The sequence below is a fragment of the Prionailurus bengalensis genome, chromosome A2, assembly GCF_016509475.1.
Source record: "Prionailurus bengalensis isolate Pbe53 chromosome A2, Fcat_Pben_1.1_paternal_pri, whole genome shotgun sequence".
Classification (NCBI taxonomy): domain Eukaryota; kingdom Metazoa; phylum Chordata; class Mammalia; order Carnivora; family Felidae; genus Prionailurus; species Prionailurus bengalensis.
This window is the reverse complement of record NC_057348.1, coordinates 110,979,801-110,997,351: the sequence shown is the minus strand read 5'-3', so window position 1 is coordinate 110,997,351 and position 17,551 is coordinate 110,979,801. Positions and strand designations below refer to the sequence as shown.

The 17,551-nt window shown below is 37.1% G+C and overlaps 1 protein-coding gene across 1 annotated transcript in view; it reads right to left on the bottom strand.

Moving 5' to 3' along the window:
- HDAC9 (histone deacetylase 9) overlaps positions 1-17,551 on the bottom strand; it is a 939,997-nt gene that overhangs the window by 138,761 nt on the left and 783,685 nt on the right. Inside the window, exon 24 of the mRNA XM_043589049.1 lies at positions 2,298-2,416. Coding sequence (XP_043444984.1) covers positions 2,298-2,416 — 119 coding nt within the window. The remainder of the gene's footprint in view (positions 1-2,297; positions 2,417-17,551) is intronic.

Below are 17,551 nucleotides of genomic sequence, written 5' to 3'. Positions count from 1 at the left end.
TCTCTAGAAAATATAGCTGGCATACTCAGGCCTGTATGAGATGACACATACAAACAGTTGCCCAGATGTGATGCTCTGTGGTTTTTCATTTAAGTATCTGGGGACTAGTCAGTGTCTATCACAGACTGTGCTTGTGGAATTAAGGGTCTAGGGCACCAAAATGGCCTCTGCAGTATGCATCCAAGTACTCTATTCTCAAGCATTTTATGAAACACTGTCCTCTTTAGTGGAAAAAATCCAGTGAAAGCCTCATGCAATATTATCTAACTACAAATTCAGAGTAAGCACTTTGATTTTAACCCCAATTATTTCAGATGGTAAAATAGTTTTCTCACCTATGAAATATGTGAATGTTTTAGATAGGTTCTACTACAATCTCTGAGTTCTAGTATATCCTTTCCTCATCGTCTATCTTTTCCTTATTAAACTGTATGTACTCAAGAGAGGGCCAATTATAAATCAGTTAAAATTTATGTCTGTATATGTTTCTTAGGAAGCAAGTCACCTTGTAAGGAAACATATGGTATGTTGAGTAGAAAAGATATAAGAAGGGAAAACAGACAAAGAGGGTTAAAAGGCTGGAGAGATTATAGACAAACTTGTCCTGGCACAGAAAGCAATGAAGAGCTTCCCCCAAAATGGATAAAGAAACACAACATAATAAAGGTCCTGGTGCATTACACTGAAGCTAAAATAAGTAGAAACCATGTTTCTTATATCTATGCCTAACATAAATGACACTACTACTACTTTCTATTATACCTTCCAATATGATATTTGATATTTGAACTTCACTTGGCAAAAAAATGAACAAAAGAGAAAACAAAAAGATTAGTTCCTTGCAGCTAGTGCCGAGAAATGGACTCATTACAACTTGCCTCCTTGGCAGGAAGAAAGACCCAAATACAAACATTCCTCCTTCTGGAGGGAGATTTTTGGATTTAATAGCAAGGAACACCTTTTCTAGATTTGTGTCTTTGCTCCATGTGTTTTCCATTGTTTGGGTTTATCTCAACTTGGGGTATAGCTCTTTTTTTTTTTTTCAGACTAAACTCTTCAGCAGTCTTGATGCTAAAGAGGTCTATCTGCAGTGGAAGGATACACTTCAGTGGAATTTCATGAAGAAAGAAAAGGGATCATAAAGACATCTGATAAAACCAAACACCTCTCTATTCTATTTTACCAAACTTGTGAATTATTACACTTTGTGTTTGTGGAGTTGCCTCTTTCAATATGTTTTCAATAGACAACGAGGCACCGAAAACCCTGGGTAAATAATAGATGTTAAATATAGCTACTACCTAACAATGTTACTGGAACAATTAGAGTGCAGAAAACTCTCTCACATGAGAAGCCAACTAAAAACAAAGATTGGCATGGTGCTGGTTCTTTGGTTCTTTTTAAATTAATAAAACACACTTGCTCTAAACTCATCTCTCACACTTAAAAACTACTTAGGTTGCTTTTATTTGTTTTCAACCCCCATTAAAATACACAATAGTTGATCCGATTCTTTGTGTAATTCTGCTTTTTTTCCTTCTTTTTTTATACATATCCAGAGTGCCAGCATACATTTGTGTGTGTGGACTATATGTATGCCTTATTTTCACATTCAGAGAGCATGGGAATTGTTCTTGAAGAAAGCCTCTTTCTAGCCAGATTCCATTAGGTCACATTATGTAAATGAATGTATAACACAAAATTCATTTATTCATTTGGTGTGTAGTAGAACACATGGCAAATGCTAAGGAACACAGCCAAAAAGTTAATCTGTGCAACACAAAAGAAGACCAGTAGAGATCCTGAGCATTGTCTACACACTTGTAGAGAGCTGCTGAGTAAGGGGAACTATACCTTTTGCATTCAAACCCACAAGACCATAGATAGCATTATTAGGAAACACAAATTTTTACCACATGTACAATGGAATAAAAACAGTGACTTCCATTCTCTTTGCAAAAAGCCCAGTAGCTTTTCTAGACTCATGACCTTTCAAGTCTTTTAATGTATTTTAAACAGAAGTCCTATCACTTCTGCCTTTAAGTAGCAAAATGGGACTCTGGGAAAACATAAAGGTTCTGAAATGCCTCATCAAGTCTAACAAAGAAAACTATTTAACTTTGTTTGTCTTAAAGGCAAACATCTACAGAGAGATGAATCTGACAGAACAGTAAACATGATCTAAATTCTTTTTAAAAGTCTTACCTAAGCATACTAGACACAAGTAAAAGGTGCTGTCCATTTTAAAGACCTATTATGTCTTAACATTTCATAAATTCCTAAAAGATAATACTCACATTTTGCTGTCACCTTGTACCCCCCCAGAGGAGGGGCATGGCCCTCTAATGCATCAAATCCAGCGGAAACTAGGACCATGTCTGGATCAAACTCTTTGGCCACAGGCGTCACTACAGTCCTACACAGTAAAAAGGCAACCAGTTACACATGGGAATGGTGAATACCTTTAAAAATTGTGCAATGAAAACAACTTGGCACAACCTCAAGAACTTCCCAAGAATAAAAGAGAAGGGGAAAAGAAAACACCATTTGAAGAGATCAAAAAGTTATCATTTCCTTAATAGTGAATCACTGTTATTTTAGCATCCCAATTCAGTCTTTTTCTTTCATCTTTTTTCCTCTAAATTAAAAAAAAAAAAAGCTTTACAGGTACATTCGAAAGCCCATCATATTACATGCACATCTGTGGCTGCTTTATCCCACTGCCTATAAAAAAAAGTGCTTCTTCCAAGGGAGTGACTAATGTTTTACAGAGGAAAGTCGAAGCTTTAGTGAAAACCTGGCTTGCTCCAGTTAGTGAGAACTTGGTGTAAATTTGAACTATAAATTTCTTTTGAGAAAAAGTTGCTTTTCCAACTTAAAAAAACATTTTTAAATATTTGTCATGGTAGGGGGTAACTCCTGCAAAGGAAAAACACAAAATTCCTTTAATAGAATCCAGACTATAATGTTAAGTGAGTCTAAGGTCAGAGACACCAGGAATGTGGCAGCCTCATCCATGACAGCAACCCCTGCTGGTCCTACTCAGACACTTCAGCATTTACCTCTTTAGCCTTCTCAGGACACCCTAAACCCTTTTTCCTCAGTGCTGGATTTGATAGAAAATGATCAATAGATGCTACTGGGATTCATAAAATAGAATAAAAAAATAATGTAGGATTCAAGACCGATGTTCCATTATTAAAATTCAATTTTTTAAAGACTATTTAATAATATGGGGAAACTGCCCACAATAGCAAATTTAAAAATTGGTAAGGTGTCTACTGTGTGTTTAGTAGATAGAAATAACTGTACTAAATATTAAAATTGTTAACCTTAAGTAGTGACAAAATTGAATTCTTTTAATTTTTTTGTTTGCCAATCTCTATTTTTACAGTGACCACATATTAGTTCTACACTTAAAAACTTAAATAAGAAGTTGTTGAAGTTATAAAAGATAATTATTTGAAATTTACCTATAGATATAAATGAATAAAATGTTTTTCATAATTCCACTACTATTATAAAAGTATGAAAGTTTAATACTTCAAACTCATAAGTGTGCATGTAAGTGACTTTCACAGGTAGTCTTTCTAACAATTGGAAAGCCACTCACATCTGAGTTAGGCCACCAGTGAAACTAAGTGAAAACCTAATTTTGTTTATGATGTACAGTTTCATTATTTTATTCTTCAATATAATTAAGAATCTCTAATAAATCTACATTATCAGGAGTGATACCTTCAATCCTTTTCCTTCCCAATGCCAACACTTACATTATAATTTTCATAAATTGTTACACATTACCAATTCACTACTTTCATATGAATGAAATACCATGTGATATATGTATTTGGGATATTGGAATAAATGGTCTCAAAGAATCAAGAGTGTTTTATCAAGGAACTCAGTATGATTAATCCTATGTACTCCTTTGGCAAACAAGCAGTACTCCTAGGAAAATATGAGGGTAGATGATTAAACAAAGTTGTCATCCAATCACATGCATCATAGTAACCAATTTTCCATCTCCTTTCCCTCTCTGGGAAAAGTTTCTCCCCCTCTACAGTTGCAAGATTGACTGAAGGGTAAACATCCTTCAAGGCACAGCTCACTATCTTCTCCATAAGGGCTTCTCTCTACATATGGACATTAAATATATATGTATATATTTTTGAAGGACAAATATGGTAAAGGAGACAAGGATTGCCAATATAATTTGAATATATGACAGACATGGATACAATCTACAGAGAGGAAAATTAAAACATAAGTGTAAGTTCTGCAGTGGAAGCTACAAAAAGAAAGACTTTTCTCTTTTCCTAGAGAAATAAACTGACCAAAGAGAAAATACCTAGAGAAACTGACACTTGAGAGTCACTCAGACCAACAATCAGGTTTTTTCCTCAGTCTTCCCATAGCGAATGTCCTACTCAAAAATCCCACTCAACATACAGAGCTCCCACTTATCTTTTCAGTGTCCTTTTCTCAAATATGAAGGATTGTTTGAAGAAAATTTCCAGAATAAAAGACAACAAAACTAACATGCAAACAAAAGAAAGAACTCAGAAAACCAGAGAAAATTCAGGGAAGACACTATAATTGCAAAAATTAGGATTATCCTCAAAGACATAAAACAGTACATCTAGTAAATGAAAAGTGAGTACTACTAAAAGAAGAAAAAGCAAACAAAACATATAATAGACTATTTAAAAGATAAAGTTGATAAGTTCTCTCATAAAGAATAACCAAAATAGAGACACGAAAAATTGACAATGTCAGATCACACACTTAAAGAACCCATTTAGGAAGTCAACATACAAAGAACAGTCTAAGAGATTTTTTTTTCCTTTTTTTTTTTTTGTCTTATTGAGAAGTAATTGACATAGAAAACTGTATTCGTTTAAGGTGTCCAGCATAATGGTTTGACTTATCTGTATTTTGAAATGATTAACTCTACATGTTCAGCCAACATCCTTCTCATCTAGATAAAATAAAAAAGAGAAGAAAGAAGTATTCTCCTCATGATAAGAACTCAGGATTAGCTTTCATAATTCCTTCCAGTATATCATACAGCAGTGTTAGCCACAGTCATCATGTTGTACATTACATCCCTCCTACTTATTTATCTTCTAACTAGAATTTTGTACCTTTGACCACCTTCCTTTAATTCCTCTTGACCCCATACTCTGCCTCTGATAACCACAAGTCTGATCTCTTTTCCTGAGTTTGTCTTGTTTTTTTTTTTTGTTTTTTAGATTCCACATATAAGTGAGATCATAAAGTATTTGTCTTTCTCTGACTTACATCACTCATTTAGCATAAGACCTTCAAGTTCCATCCACGTTGTTGTAAATGGTAGGATTTCCTCTTTTTACAGCTGAATAATATCCATTCCATATACATACCATAATTTCTTTATCCATTCTTCCATAAGCTTGGTAGTTTCTATAAATTGGCTATTATAAACAATGCTGCTCTGAAAATGAGGGTGCACATTCTTTTTGATTTAGTGTTTTCATCTTCTTAGGATATACTGTCAGAAGTGGAAGCAGATCATATGGTAGTTCTATATTTAATTTTTGAGGATTCTCCATACTGTTTTCCACTGTGGCTGCACCAATATACAATTCCACCAACAGTGCATAAGGTTTCCATTTTCTCCACACCAAAGCCAGCGTTTGTTTTCTCTTGTCTTTTTCATGCTGGCCATCTAACAGACCTGAGGTTATATCTCAATGGGGTATTAATTTGCATTTCCCTAATGATTAGTGATATTGAGTATCATTTCATGTACCTGTTGGCATTTTGCATATTTTTTTCAGAAAATGTCTATTCAGGTCCTTTGGGACCATTTTCAAAAATTGGTTGTTTGTAATTTTGCTTTTGAGTTGTATGAGTTCTTTATACATTTTGGATATTAACCCCTTATCAGACATATGACTTACCAATATTTTTTCCCATTCCATAGGCTGTTTTTTAATTTTGTTGATGGTTCTTTTACTGTGCAGAAGCTTTTAAGCTTGATGTACTCATACTTATTTACTTTTTATTTTGTTGCTTGTGCTTTAGGTGTCATATCCAAGTAACTGTTACCAGGGCTCATGTTAAGAAGGCTTATTCCTGTTTTTCCTCTAGGGGTTTTATGGTTTCAGGACTTACATTTAAGTCTTTGATCCATTTCAAGTTAATTTTTGTGACTGGTATAAGATATTCTTTTATGTGTGATGCATTCTTTTATGTGTGATATATTCTTTTATGTGTGAATATCCACTTATCACAGTACCACTTATGGAAGAGACTGTCCTTTTTTTCACTGAGTATTCTTGGCTCCTTTCTCAAATTTTAGTTGACTGTAAATGCTTGAATTTATTTCTGGGTTCTGCATTCTGTCCCATTGTTCTATTTTTCTGTTTTTGTGCCAGTACCATACTATTTTGATAAATTTGCTTTATAATACAGCTTGAAATCAGGAAATGTGATGCTTCCTGCTTTGTTCTTGCTCGATTCCTTTGACTACTTGGGGTCTTTTGTGGTTCTATATCAATTTTAGGAGTGTTTCCTCTACCTTTGTAAAAATGCCATTGAATCTTGATAGAGATTACATTGAATCTATATATATTATTATTTTTGATACTATTGTAAATGGGATTGATTTCTTTTTCAGAAAATTCACTGTTAGTGTAGAGAATGCTAGTGATTTTTGTACGTTAATTTTGTATCCTGCCACGTTACTGAATTCACTGATTAGATCTAACAGTTTTTGGTTGTCTTTCAGATTTTCTATATATAAAATCATGTCATCTGCAAAGAGAGACAATTTTACTTCTTCCTTTACAATTCCGATACTTTTTTTTTCTTTTTTGCTTGATTGTTCCAGCTAGAACTTCTAGTACTATCTTGAATAGGAGTGATGAAAGTAGGCACTCTTGTTTTGTTCCCGATGTTAGAGGAAAAGCTTGCAACATTTCAACAATGTTACCTGAGTGAGGGCTTGTCATACACGGACTTCACTCTATTGATATATGTTCCTTCTTTGCCTGAAATTTTCAGTTTTTATCATAAATCAATGTTGAATTTTGATAAATGCTTTTTCTGTATTTATTGATATAATCATATGGTTCTTTTCTTTCATTCTGTTAATGTGATGTGTCACATCGATTGATTTATCTATGTTGAACCATCCCTGTTTTCTAGGTATAAATCCCACTTGATCATGGTGAATGATCCTTTTTCATGTTTTGCTGAATTCAGTTTGGTAGTATTTCATTGAACATTTTGCATCAATAGTAATCAGGAATATTACCTGTAGTATTTAAGTGTGCTTTTCTGTTTTTTCTGGATAATGCTTAGTCTTGTAAAAGGAATTTTTGGAAGAGTCTGAGAAAGATCTGTGTTAATTTCACCAGCTAGAATTTACCAGTGAAGCCATCTGATCCTGGGCTTCTCTGTGTTGGGAGATTCTGGTTACTGATTTCATCTCCTTACTAGTAATCGATCTATTCAGATTTTCTCTTTCTCCCTGAACAATCTTGGTAAGCTGCATGCTTCTAGAAAATTTCTCATGCCTTCTGGTTATTTAGTTTGTTAGCATATAGTTATTCACAATAGCCTCTTATCATCCTTTGAATTTTGGTGATGTCAGTTTTAATGTCTCCTTTTGACTTTATAATTTTGTTGATTTGGGTATTTTATCTTTTTTCCTTGGTTGGTCTAGCTATGTCTTTTTTGTTTTTTTAATCTTTTCAAAGAAGCAATTCTTACTTTGGTTAATCTTTTTCTGTTTTCTCTTTTATTTATTCTCCAATCTCTATTATTTCTTTCCTTTTTCTAACTTCATGCTCAGTTTGTTCTTTTTCCAGTTCCTTAGCGTTAGGTTATTTGGTATCTTTCTTGCTTGCTAATATAGGTGTTTATTTCTATAAATTTCCCTCTTAGAACTGCTTCTGCTGCATCCCACAAAGCCTGGTATGTTATGTTCTCATTTTCATTTGTCTGAATAAGCCTTTTTATTTCCCCCATTGATTTCTTCTTTGATCCGCTGGTTGTTCAGGACAGTGCTGTTTAATTTCCATGTGTTCATGAATTTTCCAAGCTTCTTCTTAATGATTTCTAGTTTCATGCCATTGTGGTCAGAAAAGATACTTGGTATGATTTCAATATTCTTTAATTACTAAGACTTACATGTGGTCTAACATATGGTCTATCCTAGAAAATGTTCCATGTGTGCTTGAGAAGAATGTATTTTGCTGTCATTGATAGAATGTTCTGTATTTGTCTATTATATCCATTTGGTCTATAGCATTATTCAAGTTTGCTCTTATTGATTCTCTGTCTAGATGATTGATCTATTGTTTAAAGTGGAGTATTGAAGTCCTCAACTATTATCAAATTACCATTTATTTCTCCTTTTAGCTCTGCTAGTTTTTGCTTTACATATTTAGGTAATCCAATGCATAAGTATTTATACTTGTTTTATTGTCTTGATGTAGTGACCCCTTTATCATTACACAGTTATCTTGTCTCTTTTTACCATTTTCAGTTTAAAGTCTATTTTGTCTGATGTAAGTACCACTACTTTTGGTTTTTTATGGTTACTATTTGCTTGAAATATCTTTTTCTGTTATTTCACTCTCAGTCTGTGTACATCTTTATAGCTAAAGTGTCTCTTGTAGGCAGTATATTGTTCGATCTTTTTTTTTTGTTTCCATTCAGCCATTCTATGTCTAATAATTTAATCCATTACATTGAAAGTAATGATTTTTATTTTTTTAATTTTTTAAAAGTTCTTTTTATGTTTATTTATTTTTTAGAGACAGAGTGTGAGAGAGAGTGAGGGAGAGACAGAATCTGAAACAGGCTCTAGGTTCTGAGCTGTCAGCACAGAGCCTGACACGGGCCTTGAACCCACGAATGGTGAGATCATGACCTCAGCCGAAGTTGCATGCTTGACTGACTGAGCCACACAGGCACCCCTAAAGTAATAATTTTTAAAATGAAAAAATATTTAATTGAAGTATAGTTGACATAGAATATCAAATTAGTTTCAAGTGTACAACATAGTGATTCAACAATTATATACATTAGGAAATGCTCACCACGATAATTATATTACAGTATTATTAACTATATCCCCTATGCTATACTTTCATCACCATGACTTTTTTAAAACTGTAAGTTTGTACCTCGTAGTCTCCTTCACACATTTCTCCCACGTTTAAAGTAATTATTGATAAGGAAATAGTATTGCCATTTTTTTTTTGTTGTTTTCAGGTTGTTTTGTAGATCCACAGTTGCTTGTTTCTTATCCTGCTTTTTCTATGTCTTAATGTCCTTCGGTATCAGTATGTTTTGACTTCTTTATTGTGTTCTTTGGTGTAATTACATCAGGATTTTCCCTTGTGCTTACTAAGAAGCTTACATAAAGTATCTTAAACTTCTAACACTCTATTTTAAACTAATAACAATTTAACTTCAATACAATTCATAAAATTAACACTTTTATTTCTCTTTCCCCTCACATTTTAGGTTGCTGTTACAATTTACATGTTTTTTAAACATATAATGTGTAACTAATAACAGATTATAGTTTTGGTATTTTTACTATGTTCTTTTTAACATTCAAACTAGAGTTGTGAGTTATCTGTCAGTATTAACATAGTTCAGAATCTAACCTTGACTATATGTTTACCATTACCAGTGAGGTTCATACTACCTTTTAACGTTTTTATGTTATCAATTAGTGTCCTTTTACTTCCACTCAAAGAATTGCCTTTAGCATTTCTCATAAGGCGGGTCTAGTAGCAATGAATTCCCTCAGCTTCTGTTTGTTCAGGAAAGTCTTTATCCTTCATTTGTTTCTGAATGACAGCTTCACCAGGTATAGAATTCCTGGTTGACAGTTATTTTCTTTCAATATTTTGAATATATTGTCTTCTGGCCTGAAAAGTTTCTGTTGAGAAATCCACTGACAGTCTTCTGGGGATTCTCTTGTACATAATTTCTCTCTTTTCTCTTACTGTTCTTAAAACTTTTTTACTTTTGACAGTTTACTTATGATATGTTTTAGTTTAGCCCTATTTTGTGTTCAATATATTTGGGTTCCTTCGGACCTCATGAATCTGGATGTCCATTTCTTTTCCCAGGATTGGTACATTTTCAGCCATTATTGTTTTAAATATACATTTTATCCCCTTCTCTTTCTCTTTTCCTTCTAGAATTCCCATAATGTGAACATGGTTTCTTTTCATTATACCCCATAATTCCTATGAGTTTTCTTCATTGTTTTTTTTTTTTTCTTTTTGCTCCCTTGAGTAATTTCCAATATCCTGTCCTTCAGGTTGCTTATTCTTTCTTCTGCAATGTGGGGTCTACTTTTGACACTACTTTTGAATTTTTCACTTTACTATGTTTTTCAATTCTAGGATTTTTTTTTGATTGTTGCTATTTCCTTGTTGACCTTCTCATTTTGTTCATGCATTGCTTCCCTAATTTCTTGAAGTTGTCTGTGTTTTCTTGTAGTTCACTAACCTTCTATAAAAGGATTATTCTGAATTATTCCCCTGGTGGTTCACAGATCTCCTTTTCTTTAGAGACAGTCATTGGAACTTTATTAGTTTCCTTTGGTGGTATCTTATTTACTTGATTTTTTGTGAGCCTTGATTCCTTTTGTTGGTATCTGCACATGTGAATAATTACCCTCTTTTAGACTTTACAGGTTTGCTTTGGCAGAGACAGTTTTTCACCAGTAAGCTGGGTTTGCACCTGTGGGTGTGTCAACTGGTGAAGTCCTTGAGCAGGTGGGACCTGCTATTATGGTTTATTTTGGAAGCAAGGCAATTGTTTGAGCTTTGAGTACTGGGATGGAAACATGTGCTACTGGCTGAAAACAGCTGAGTAAGACAGCTGCTTGGTTCCCTACCCAAGTGAAGCTTTAAGATGGGATCCACAGTTGCCTGGATTCTCTAGTCAGGCTTACTAGAATGGTCAGGTCTGGGTAATATATTCAGTAATAGATGAAGCTATGAATTTGTTTCCTTGCCCTGGTAGGTGCGCATGATGAGAACAAAGGCCTGTATAGCTTGTTGTGTGGGGATCTGAATTGAAACTGTGACCCAGAGGGTTAATAAGGTTGAAACTAGCAGAAAATTTCAAGCTTGGTTTTCAGAGAACTGTTTCCCCCTAATCAGCTATTGTGTCTTTTCAGACCCCACTAAAAATCTACTAGCTGTCTCTGCAGAAGTCTGGACTCAGGGTCAACTGATAAGGTTCCAGCCTATGAACAAGCAAAGCCCTGCATTCCTTACCCAAGATAATGACTCCCAAACTCCATACACTTTATACTAACTCTCAGAGCATACCCAAAGCCCTTTCTCCTTCTCCTAAGATAACCTCCTAAGGTCAAGGGCTGAGTTTTGCCTTGTTCTGATGTTAAGTATCCACCCCAAAGTGAACATGGGATATATGTTACATATATGTTTGCTCAAATGAGCATGATCCATCTTTTCTTATGAATAGTCTTAAGTTTCCTTGCCTTTCTAAATCAGTATGTGTGTAATCTCAACCCCTACAGTTACAAAAAACTTGTTCTCTCACCCTTCAGGGAGCTGGATTTAAGGCTTTTTCCCTGTCTCATTTGGCTGCCTCTTAAATAAACCCTTCCTTGCTGCATACCTGGTATTTCAGTGATTGACTCTGCTGTCCATCAGGCAGACGGGCCTGGGTTTGGTGACAGAATCAGGCCAGAGCTTTCCCAGGTCATGTGAATCTACCAGTTCTGCTCTGCAGTTGGGGAAGCCAAGGGCCATGGTCAAGAGCCACATGTTCAAATGCTACTGTATGTAGGGCTGTTGAATGTGCTATGCAATTTATCCATGCATTCTGGTTAGGTGCCCTGGTCAGACAGGCTGAAGACTGTATTCAGCAATAACTGGGGCTACAAATTATGTTCCCCATAATTGTCTCAAAAGCCAAGTATACAGCTCTCTGTTGTCTCAGTTCAAGCCAATCAGCAACCCCAAATTCCCTGACCATACAGGTCCACTGGCTTTGCTGTTCGAACTATCATCTCTGCCCACTCACTTCATGGCTCAAGTTCCACTGAGCTACAGAGCCACCAGGAGTTGTCTTTAGCCCTTCTGGTCAGACAGGACAGAAAGACACTGTCTACAATAGGTGAAGTTATGTCTCAGCTCCCTTTCCTGGGTGGCAGTGGGAGGGGTCAAGGTGGCTCCAAACTACTTTCAGTTTCCCAAATAGGCTCTGTTGTTTGGGAAGGTCTTGGAGCTACCCTCAGCCTTGGCTATGAATTCATTAATATTCCTGTCTGCATGGTAGAGGAATAGTCCACTCCCAGTACTGGCTTTGCTATGGGGGCAATCAGCTCTGTTTGCCCACCTCTTAGGTTAAGTGCCACTGGGCCACAGTTTCCAGAAACTGTCTCCAGCCCTGCTTGTCCAATGGGACCAGAAGACACTTTCCAAAGTGGGTGGGGCTGCAACTCAACTCACTGCCTGGCCCTGGAAAACCAGGCTCTAAGGCCTGTAAAACTCCTCCTTTGAGAATCTGAATCAGGTAGATCTGCAGGCTGACATGCTCTCTGGTCAAAGTGTACTCCTGACTTGGTTCTCAGATGAGCAAAACTACTGACTGGGACTACTACTTAGGACTGCAGGCATAAAGATGGATGGTCAAGTTCCATGTGCTGATTGTTGCAAACCCTCCCATTGCCCCCTTCTCCACCACAATCAGATTCTCAGTGGTTGAGCCCCACAGATTTCCCCACAATCCTTGTGATATGAGATCAGAGTAGGGTCTCCTGCAAAGCAACCTACAATGCTGGGAGTGGTCTTGTCTCCTCTGGGTTCTCTTCTGCCCCTGAAGGAACCAGAGGCTCAGGGGAGACCTCTGTGTGGGGATGTGCCAGCCAGAGTTAAGAACAATGTGGTCAATGTGTAGCCACTTCCCTTACCCTTCTAATGTAGTTTGCCTTGGTCTCTGTGGTACAGGGGGTTGCTTCAGCCTTATCCCCATGCTCTAGAACTCCCTCAGTGATGTCTTTTCCTTGAATAGTTGTTAGTTGTTCTTTTGACGGGGAACAAAGCCAGGAACAACCTACGTCACCAGGTTGGTTACATCACTATTTGGGAATCTTTTTAAATTTTAGAACGTCCTACTCATTCAAATTGCCAATCAAAATTGAGAGTAGAAAATAAAGTTTCAGATATTCAAACTGTTAACAAAAAAATAATATCTCAAAAATTGTAAAAAATAATGGGTGGACAGCATCTGGCTGTGTCAGTTGATGGAATATGTGACTCTTGATTTTGGGGTTGTGACTTTGAGCCCCACGTTGGGTGAAGAGATTACTTTAAAAAGTAAAAAAAAATAGTACCTCTCACAAATATTTTCACAAGAAGGTATTGGATGATATACTCCATTCAAATGAAGGCATATAGTAAGAAAGAATGAGACACAAGCCATTCACCCCATCAAAACATTTTTGAAAATGTCCATTTTTGCCAAAAGTAAAAACAAATTACTCTTACTTTAGAACAAAATAGAAATTTGAATGGAATGGAATAGGTTTTCATTCCAATGGAACATTTTGTTAACAAAGACATCTTACCTAATTCCAAAAGAATTAGATCTATTTATCAACAAATCTCAAAATATACAGATCCTACTAGTTTCCATGTGAAGCAAATATCATGTTTGTTATGTATATCACTCCTGAATTCACAAATATATGGCTTTTCCAATTTCACACAGAATTTCAAAATGCTCTTTCAGGACTAATCCTGTATACTTGAATTAACTCCAAACAATAAGAAAAATGGAAAATTGGAAAAAAAATACATACTTAGAATTGTATCTGAGTGGTAGTTGTTTGTTTAATGAATTCGTGATGTATAATTGTAAAAGTGATGCTATGCTACAACATATGCTGTATACTGAAGAACTAAATGGTAACAGGTGCTTAACAGTGGTATTGGTAAGGTTCATTTATTTATTTTAAGAAGTATATAATGAGTGTCTATTATGTTGCAAATTCCTTTGGCTTACAGATATGCTAAATTTTGAACTGTATCTTTATTTTCCTCTTTAAAGTCTCTTATGCTCAGTTCCCTGACAAACTGAGGAAACTAAGACACCACAAATCTCTTTATTGCCGCAATTATTTTAGCAATGTATGTGAAGTGTTTGTACTCTTCTGTTTATGCCAGTATAGACTGAATTTTAATTCAAAAGATCTATCACGTCTGAAAGACTAAAAAACACATTTGGGTAAAATATAAGTGTGAAAAGCGATAATTTTTCCTAAATGAAACACATCCTCAAAGGCATTGATTTAAAATTTTATCTAAAATTATTAGTCAAGATGGCGGCGTAGGAGGACGCTGGGCTCACCGCGCGTCCTGCTGATCACTTAGATTACACCTACACCTGCCTGAATAACCCAGAAAAACACCAGAGGATTAGCAGAATGGAGTCGCCGGAGCCAAGCGCAGACGAGAGGCCCACGGAAGAGGGTAGGAAGGGCGGCGAGGAGGTGCGCGCTCCACGGACTGGCGGGAGGGAGCCGGGGCGGAGGGGCGGCTCGCCGGCCAAGCAGAGCCCCCGAGTCTGGCTGGCAAAAGCGGAGGGGCTGGGCGGACTGTGTTCCGACAGCAAGCGTGACTTAGCATCTGGGAGGTCATAAGTTAACAGCTCTGCTCAGAAAGCGGGAAGGCTGGAGGACAAAGGGAGGGAGAGCTGCTGAGCCCCCTGACAACAGAGCTCAGTTTGGTGGGGAACAAAGGCGCTCGCCAGCGCCATCTCCCCCGCCCATCCCCCAGCCGAAATCCCAAAGAGAACCCGTTCCTGCCAGGGAACTTGCTCGCTCCGCGAAAACACCCAATTCTGCACTTCTGCGGAGCCAAACCTCCGGCAGCGGATCTGACTCCCTCCCGCTGCCACAGGGCCCCTCCTGAAGTGGATCACCTAAGGAGAAGCGATCTAAGCCTGCCCCTCCTGCCCCCGTGCACCTTGCCTACCCACCCCAGCTAATACGCCAGATCCCCAGCATCACAAGCCTGGCAGGGTGCAAGTAGTTCAGACGAGCCACACCACCCCACAGTGAATCCCACCCCTAGGAGAGGGGAAGAGAAGGCACACACCAGTCTGACTGTGGCCCCAGCGGTGGGCTGGGGGCAGACATCAGGTCTGACTGCGGCCCCGCCCACCAACTCCAGTTATACACCACAGCACAGGGGAAGTGCCCTGCAGGTCCTCACCACGCCAGGGACTATCCAAAATGACCAAGCGGAAGAACTCCCCTCAGAAGAATCTCCAGGAAATAACAACAGCTAATGAGCTGATCAAAAAGGATTTAAATAATATAACAGAAAGTGAATTTAGAATAATAGTCATAAAATTAATCGCTGGGCTTGAAAACAGTATACAACCGCAGCGAATCTCTTGCTACAGAGATCAAGGGACTAAGGAACAGCCAGGAGGAGCTGAAAAACGCTTCAAATGAAATGCAAAACAAAATGGAAACCACCACGGCTCGGAATGAAGAGGCAGAGGAGAGAATAGGTGAACTAGAAGATAAAGTTATGGAAAAAGAGGAAGCTGAGAAAAAGAGAGATAAAAAAATCCAGGAGTATGAGGGGAAAATTAGAGAATTAAGTGATACACTAAAAAGAAATAATATACGCATAATTGGTATCCCAGAGGAGGAAGAGAGAGGGAAAGGTGCTGAAGGGGTACTTGAAGAAATCATAGCTGAGAACTTCCCTGAACTGGGGAAGGAAAAAGGCATTGAAATCCAAGAGGCACAGAGAACTCCCTTCAGACGTAACTTGAATCGATCTTCTGCACGACATATCATAGTGAAACTGGCAAAATACAAGGATAAAGAGAAAATTCTGAAAGCAGCAAGGGGTAAACGTGCCCTCACATATAAAGGGAGACCTATAAGACTCGTGACTGATCTCTCTTTTGAAACTTGGCAGGCCAGAAAGAATTGGCACGAGATTTTCAGGGTGCTAGACAGAAAAAATATGCAGCCGAGAATCCTTTATCCAGCAAGTCTGTCATTTAGAATAGAAGGAGAGATAAAGGTCTTCCCAAACAAACAAAAACTGAAGGAATTTGTCACCACTAAACCAGCCCTACAAGAGATCCTAAGGGGGACCCAGTGAGACAAAGTACCAGAGGCATCACTACAACCATAAAACATACAGACATCACAATGACTCTAAACCCTTATCTTTCTATAATAACACTGAATGTAAATGGATTAAATGCGCCAACCAAAAGACATAGGGTATCAGAATGGATAAAAAAAACAAGACCCATCTATTTGCTGTCTACAAGAGACTCATTTTAGACCTGAGGACACCTTTAGATTGAGAGTGAGGGGATGGAGAACTATTTATCATGCGACTGGAAGCCAAAAGAAAGCTGGAGTAGCCATACTTATATCAGACAAACTAGACTTTAAATTAAAGGCTGTAACAAGAGATGAAGAAGGACATTACATAATAGTTACAGGGTCTATCCACCAGGAAGAGCTAACAATTATAAATGTCTATGCACCGAATACAGGAGCCCCCAAATATATAAAACAATTACTCATAAACATAAGCAACCTTATTGATAAGAATGTGGTAATTGCAGGGGACTTTAACACCCCACTTACAGAAATGGATAGATCATCTAGACACATGGTCAATAAAGAAACAAGGGCCCTGAATGAGACATTGGATCAGATGGACTTGACAGATATATTTAGAACTCTGCATCCCAAAGCAACAGAATATACTTTCTTCTCGAGTGCACATGGAACATTCTCCAAGATAGATCATATACTGGGTCACAAAACAGCCCTTCATAAGTTTACAAGAATTGAAATTATACCATGCATACTTTCAGACCACAATGCTATGAAGCTTGAAATCAACCACAGAAAAAAGTCTGGAAAACCTCCAAAAGCATGGAGGTTAAAGAACACCCTACTAATGAATGAGTGGGTCAACCAGGCAATTGGAGAAGAAATTAAAAAATATATGGAAACAAATGAAAATGAAAATACAACAATCCAAACGCTTTGGGACACAGCGAAGGCAGTCCTGAGAGGAAAATACATTGCAATCCAGGCCTATCTCAAGAAACAAGAAAAATCCCAAATACAAAATCTAACAGCACACCTAAAGGAACTAGAAGCAGAACAGCAAAGGCAGCCTAAACCCAGCAGAAGAAGAGAAATAATAAAGATCAGAGCAGAAATAAACAATATAGAATCTAAAAAAACTGTAGAGCAGATCAACGAAACCAAGAGTTGGTTTTTTGAAAAAATAAACAAAATTGACAAACCTCTAGCCAGGCTTCTCAAAAAGAAAAGGGAGATGACCCAAATAGATAAAATCATGAATGAAAATGGAATTATTACAACCAATCCCTCAGAGATACAAACAATTATCAGGGAATACTATGAAAAATTATATGCCAACAAATTGGACAACCTGGAAGAAATGGACAAATTCCTGAACACCCACACACTTCCAAA